At 50.2% G+C, this 7298-nt stretch overlaps 1 protein-coding gene across 2 annotated transcripts in view; it reads left to right on the top strand.

Moving 5' to 3' along the window:
* The first annotated feature begins 283 nt into the window (after window positions 1-283).
* BRAT1 (BRCA1 associated ATM activator 1) overlaps window positions 284-7298 on the top strand; it is a 29226-nt gene continuing 22211 nt past the window's right edge. The window contains exons 1-5 of one of the 2 annotated variants that reach the window (XM_078599938.1): window positions 284-817; window positions 1665-1782; window positions 3698-3868; window positions 5910-6070; window positions 7011-7158. In XM_078599938.1, the coding sequence (XP_078456064.1) occupies window positions 1773-1782; window positions 3698-3868; window positions 5910-6070; window positions 7011-7158 (490 nt within the window). In that variant the 5' untranslated portion in view covers window positions 284-817; window positions 1665-1772. The remainder of the gene's footprint in view (window positions 818-1664; window positions 1783-3697; window positions 3869-5909; window positions 6071-7010; window positions 7159-7298) is intronic. The other variant, XM_078599929.1, reaches the window with a different exon arrangement.

The following is a 7298-nucleotide window of genomic DNA, read 5'->3' as shown; positions in this document are numbered from 1 at the left end:
GTTCTTCACGTTCTGTAGATGTAGATGCCACTGGTTCTTCACGTTCTGCAGATGTAGATGCCACTGGTTCTGCACGTTCTGCAGATGCCACTGGTTCTTCACGTTCTGCAGATGTAGATGCCACTGGTTCTTCACGTTCTGCAGATGTAGGTGCCACTGGTTCTTCACGTTCTGCAGATGTAGGTGCCACTGCTTCTTCACGTTCTGCAGATGTAGATTCCACTGCTTCTTCACGTTCTGCAGATGTAGATGCCACTGCTTCTTCACGTTCTGCAGATGTAGATTCCACTGCTTCTTCACGTTCTGCAGATGTCACTGCTTCTTCACGTTCTGCAGACGCAAATGCCACCACCGCCATATATATTGCGCGGCGGTTGAACTTTACGAACAGCTGCAAACCCGACCACACGGTATACCGGGAGCTGTGTTCGTATCTCTGAAAGTTCGTAAGTCGAATGTTCGTAAGTCAAATGTTCGTAAGTCGGGGAGCGAATGTTGTTGTTACGCCATCGCCGGAAGTGACGCCACGCGGGATGTGACGACGACGACCGTCGCAGTTTGAAAAAAAAACTCGCAAACGAGAGAGAGGCAGGGAGAGACGCGTGAGCAGCGACTGCCCGCGTGTTTTTTCTTCCCCCTTCAAATTAATTCCCGGCCAATGGACCTTTGGCAGGGAGAAGACGAAGCCGCCGCGGCCTAGACGAGACGCGGGCCCCCCACCAACCCTCCCCAGGCAGCCCCCCTCGATTCTACCCCGAACTCACGGCGAGGACGTTTGCGTTGCAGACCCCGGCGGGTGTTGAGTCTCGGGCAGGGGGTAAGAATCACAATCTATCGGCTGCCCGTGGCAGAGATGGCTGTGTGTGTGTGGACGGACGTCTGTGGCGGGGCGGGGGTAGGATGAAAAGAGCTTTACGGCTTATCGGATTTCCTCCAGCATCAAGTAACGATTCTCGATTCCGCTTGGCGGCGGGCGAGCAAATGGTGTTCGATTTGTTTTTGGGGTCCACCAAGCTCCCCTCCTCGCGTAACCCCCCACGCGAGGCGAGCTTTGGTGAAGTATGGCCAAGCGTGGCACCCCCCCCCACAACAAGCCCGAAGGTGGACGCGGCGTGGCAGAGGCCTGCTGCATCGCAACAGTGGCGTTGGGCAAAAGGGGGTTTGTTAATTAGTGTTAATATGGTAGTAGGTATAGTACACACACACACACCGTGCCTCCCATCTCTACGTACCCCCCCCCCCCATCATCCCGTACACCCCCCCCCCCATCATCCCGTACACCCCCATCTCTCACTCCGTACCCCCCCCCCATCACCCTGTACCCCCCATCTCTCACCCCCCATCATCCCGTACCCCCCCTCATCTCTCACCCCCCATCACCCTGTACCCCCTACTCATCTCTCCCCCCCCATCACCCCGTACCCCCCCCCCCACTCATCTCTCACCCCCCATCACCCTGTACCCCCCTACTCATCTCTCCCCCCCCATCACCCGGCACCCCCCCCCCCCATCTATCACCCCCCCATCACCCTGTACCCCCCCCCCCATCTCTCACCCCCCCCCCCCCATCACTCCGTACCCCCCACTCATCTCTCACCCCCTTCATCACCCTGTACCCCCCACTCATCTCTCGCCCCATCACCCTGTACCCCCCTATTTCTCAGTGAAGGGCCGGGCTGGTCACTGGACACGTGGGGCCCAGGACATTGACAAGTTGCAGCTGTGGTGGAAGGAGCGAGCGACAGAGCGAGCGACCTCTCGTCCTTGTCGCCATGAGGAGCGGTGAGGCTTTGATGGCCGCGTTCACACTCCCCTTGCTGGGGAGAGATGAACACCCGACGCTTGTTTGCCACTAAAAACTTACAACAGGCGACGTTTCGGGCAATGGCCCTTTTTCGTAGGACGTTGCCATTGCTGTAAGAAAGATGTTCGAGAAGTTAGTCTCGTGGCAAAAAAAAAATGGGATGGTTGCGAGTTCAAATCCTGGTTCCCGGATATTTATTCAACCCATAATCCATGCCTGCGGGGTCGATAAAATAAGGTATTACTTTGGTCGGAAGCTAACAGACTGGTTGTCCTGCGTATAGACTCACCCCCAGCATAGAAACGTGGAATTTCCACCAGTGGTGCAGGGCTGTAAACAAGAGCTCAGCACCAATCATTTGTATTCTTAGGTTTTTTCGGTAAAGTCACGTAGGTAAAAACATTTAAATTAATAAAAGTAAAATAAAATAAAAATCACGACGTTTCGGAGGCAACACAAGCTTCCGTCTTCAGGTGGGACCGTCACAGCCACGACAGCTGTATCAAGTAAATGCCTCTCATTTACCTCTCATTTACTTGATACAGCTGTCGTGGCTGTGACGGTCCCACCTGAAGACGGAAGCTTGTGTTGCCTCAGAAACGTCGTGATTTTTATTTTATTTTACTTTTATTAATTTTAATGTTTTTACCTACGTGACTTTACCGAAAAAAACCTAAGAATATGAATCCTTGCAGTCACGAAAGCTTCAAATCTAGAACCAATCATTTCAGCAGGCAATCACTTCGTGGAGGTGAATCATTACCTCACGATGCAGTCGAAGCAGCATGTGAGGGAGCAGGTGAGTGAGCAGGTGAGGGACCATGTGAGGGGGTAGGTCAGACATCAGGTGAGACCGCTGATATACCAGATGAGATCACTTGATGAAAGACCAGGTAAAACACCAGGTGAGGGACCAGGTGAGACCAGCATACATTTCGACTCCAAGAGGTTCAAATCAATGAGAACCCTACTGAAAAACTTTGTGAAATCCGAAGAAACTGAGAGGGAAGCCCAATAATCTGAGGCACAGAAACATTTTAACTCGTGCAGGCAAGGGCAAGTCTGCATGAGTTTGTGTAACAGCAATGGACTATATATTCTTGGTTCTTTCGGTAAAGTCACGTAGAAGGGAAACAAAATAATACAAATATAAAACAATAACATTCTCACGACGTTTCGATTGCAACACAAGCAATCATCATCAGGTGTGAAAACCACAGCCACTTTTTTTTTCAAATTCTCTTGCTGTGGTTTTCACACCTGATGATGATTGCTTGTGTTGCAATCGAAACGTCGTAAGAATTTTATTGTTTTATATGTTTATTATTTTATTGTTTCCCTTCTACGCGACTTTACCGAAAGAACCACGAATATGAATCCCTGCAGTCACGAAAGCTTTAAATCAGCAATAGACTACTATAATACCCCACTTCGTGAACACCTCTCTATAGTAAATTAAATAATAGCCTGGCATTGTTATTAGTTTCCTGCTTTTTCCTCATAGAAAGGCTGTGAGTGAAGACGAAACTCTTGGATCGGACGCTTACATAATGAGACCTGAACCATCAGTAGCAGCTGCCGGTGCACTGCAGTAAATAGGTCCGAGTGTGTGATTATTTACAATCAGTTAAATAACAACAAACAACATGGCAATACGTTGCATGGATTGATTGAGACTCTCATCATTCAGACTCTGTCTACTCGACAGACCTGCTCTCCACCTGAGGACGGCTGCTTGCGTTGTGGCCGAAACGTCGTGAGAATTATTTTATTATGTTTTATTTGTATTATTTTATTATTTCCATTCTACGTGACTTTACCGAAAGAACCAAGAAGATGACTCTCAACATTGTGAGAAACCGTTCAGAAGCCTCAAGGATAATGTGTTACCAGGTGAGGGCCCAGGTGAGGGCCTAGGTGAGGTGGCCGGGCAGCCGAGCGTGGAGGGGCTGGCTCTGCTGCCACCCGTGCTGCAGCTACTGACTGACCCTGGGCGGGATGTCACGGATGACACGTGCCTGGAGAAGCTGCTGGACTGGCTGGGCCGAGAGATGTCTCGTCCAGGTGCGATGATTTCATTGTTGTTATTATTATTGTTGTGCTTGTTTACCGAGGAAAGCCTCAGGACTTTTTTTTGAGTGCCCTGATAAGTTTTACGCAGTAGGGAGCACTGCAGCTACGTGTTACAATCATCATCAAAATTGGGTCGTTTGACCAATACCATTTGCGTTGTAACATTGCTTTTTAAAAGAATCCTGACAACGTTTTCACAGTAGGGGGTGATGTTGCTGCATTGTCGAAAGCCAAAAATTCACGTGGATTCCTCCTGCAGCAGTAGTAAATGGCACGTTTGTTCACGTGACAACTTTTTTTTACTTGGCTTTATCAGGTGGTGGAAGGGTGTATGCCCACACATCGATTGGCATTTTATTCACGCGACGGTCTGGCTCAAAAATCAATCAACGAAATCCTGCGCGGGTATTACGTTTACCAATCGAGCGATTTGCATTTAATTCTTCGCCATCGGGATGTGTAATCTAGAGAGAGTGCCAGCTCAACCGTGTGTGAGATGCAGATTAAGTAATGTGAATAATGCTACAAGAATTAACATTGCGCACATAACGTAGCACAACGTTTTCACGCAGTTTATTTTAGCCGAGGGCAGGGGTGGAAAAACCCGTAACAGACCAAGAGCCAAAAGGTATAGTAATAGGTTTTTACCCTTTCAACTGGTACAAAAACTGACACCTTTATACAAGGCATCATGTTTGCAATAACCACAACACAAGCAGTCAAAATGCAAACAAAAAGGAACAACTCTGATAATGATAATGATATGCACTGTCCTTGAAGTTGATTGGTCCACACCCGAGACAGCTTTTCTTAGAGCCTAGTCTCCATTGGTGTTGGACCAGATGACGCCAAAAGGCGTACAACTCAAAAACTGCACTATCAGGGTATTGAGAGCTCGGGGTAAGCATTTACACTATGAGACCTCCTTGACCAGTGGCAAAATATAGTAATAGGTTTTTACCATTTCAACTGGTACAAAAACTGACACCTTTATATAAGGCCAAAAGGTACCCATGAGTTCGGCAAAGAGCCAAGTTTATATATAAGCGTGCATATATTGACAGTTTTCGGCACAGCACAGGAGATATTCACTACTGTTTGCAACTGTTATCGTACATTCTACGTTATGCCCTTTTCGATGGAGCCGCATGCGGTGGATTAAAGAGCCGCATGCGGCTCGCAAAGACACCATTTGACCACCGTTGGCCTAGGGGGACCCCATAATGGCAGCTGGCCTTACGCAGAACACGGTGACTCGGCACACCGGCCAGTAAGTGGGGATTAGACCTGCCAGTAGGGGAGCGATGTTGTATTTGCTCATTCCGATGAAGTAATTTTCGAGTCATTTCTGAAATTTGGACCGTGGTTCCGACACGCATGGCATCCGACTCTTGATGAACGCTGCGGAATCTTGAACGTCGACTGTGAAGCGGAGGATTTAAGTTTAATACACCCGCAGAATTAACTAGGACAGCCGGGGGGCTTGAACCGCAAAACCTCTGCAACAGGCGGCAAATCCGTGATGCTGCTCGGCCACATCGCTGCCATGGTGCTGTGTATGACTGAGATACAAAGACAAATATCCCTTGTGTAGCCTTTAACAGACTGTTGGGGCAAGTTCTGTAAAGCGAGCACCTATTGAGGCCAGCGCATCACACAGTAGGGTGATACGGCTACACCAACATGACCACCTTCGTCTCTCCCCAGTGCTGACGTTAACACACCGCACCATGTGGCCATTTATTTCCGAGTCAACCGGAGCTCCAGAACCGGTTCAGATATTCATCGCAGATGTTGGCCTTGAGCGGGAATCGAACGCTGGTTTGCCCGTTGGGGAGCACTAACCACTGCGCCACCACCGCCTCTCCCACCGCGAGATATACACGCTCGCTCACGCGCGTGTAGCGCCTTGATGATGCCCGTGTCTCGCCTGCCTTGTGGCGCCGGTGGGGTCCTGCATGCTTGCCCCCCCCGTGTCAAGGCGGCAGTGAAACACCCTATTTTTTCCCGCCGCCCGTTTTACGGGGAACAGACACCGGCGGGGAGGTTCTGCGGCACGTACGTCCGTGCGTGTTGGACTTCCTGGGCCGCGTGAGCGCCGCACGGATGGACGTCGCTCCCTGCGTCCTCTCCCTCGCCCTGCGTCTCGCCGGGCTACTGGGCACAACCGACTGTGGCTTCCAGCGCCTGCAGGTAACGCCCGGCGGAGAATTGGCGCCGCGCACAATCCAACAACGCGAATGGATCACTAGATAATGATGATGTTGGAGAGCCAAGCCACAGCATTTATAATCTTGGCTCTCCAACAAACCTGTGTGCTGTACTCGTAACGAATTGGCATGTGTTGTTTACGTGACAACCCTTACTCGTTGGCTGTGTCGTGTTTTGGCGGGTTTAACGACACATATATTTACGCGATCTAACCCAATAAACCTGTATTATGGATGATATTGGTTGCGAAAGCCTACGTGTTAAAATGCAAATAATCATTAATTGGCCGAGAACCCTTTCGTATATAGAGGACCGCAGAGCTTGGATAATTGTTGGCGCCAGTTCTTCCTGCTCGTCTGTGGTTCCTCCTCGCGCCTCGTGAGTCATCCTCTCTCTACGAGAGTGAACGAACGCCGTGCAGCAGCGGAACATAATGGGTTGACATTATTATTATTATCCAGCAATTGTTAACAAAAGGGGGGCTGTACTTGTGTGTACATGAATGTCTGAGTGACCGAATAGCTGAATGCGTTTTAGATTTGACGCTTTCGTGACTGCAAGGATTCATTTTCTTTTTAGGTAAAGTCACGTAGGTGTTATGTAGACTAGCCGTAGCTTGAGCCGCACCGACCTTACTATAATAATAATAAACTCCTATCCAGGGGCCTGCCCTGGCTCCTCCCCCCCTCAACCAGTATATACACGGGGTCGGATCTCTTGGAATTTCTCATTTTCTTGATACAGCGAGTGTGCCGTGATGATTCCACCTGAAGACGGAGGCTTGTGTTCCCTCCGAAACGTCGTGATTTTTATTTTATTTTAATTTTACTTTTATTAATTAAAATTTTAAATGTTTTTACCTACGTGACTTTACCGAAAAAACCCAATAATATGAATAAGCTGAATGCGTGTTGCTCCGCAGGCTCTGGGGCTGGTGGACGGGCTGTTTGGCGCACTGCCCGGCGCGGAGAGCTCCCCGTGGCGCGAGGCGGCGGTGCGCTGCGGCTGGCTCGTTGGGCTCGGCTCGGCGCTGCGGCACGAGCCCGCGTTCCGGTGGCTGTGCCAGCCCGGTGAGCCGCGCCGTGACGCAACCACCGCGCCCGGTCACCCCACACGCAGTCGCACCACTCCCGGCCGCACGACTGCCGGCCAACATTGTTGGTCACGCCACGTCCCGGCCACTTGGTGGTCTGCCACACCACGGCAATGT

Source organism: Lampetra planeri, chromosome 1 (genome assembly GCF_965212315.1).
Source record: "Lampetra planeri chromosome 1, kcLamPlan1.2.h2, whole genome shotgun sequence".
Taxonomy (NCBI): domain Eukaryota; kingdom Metazoa; phylum Chordata; class Hyperoartia; order Petromyzontiformes; family Petromyzontidae; genus Lampetra; species Lampetra planeri.
This window is presented reverse-complemented; position numbering and strand designations above follow the sequence as displayed.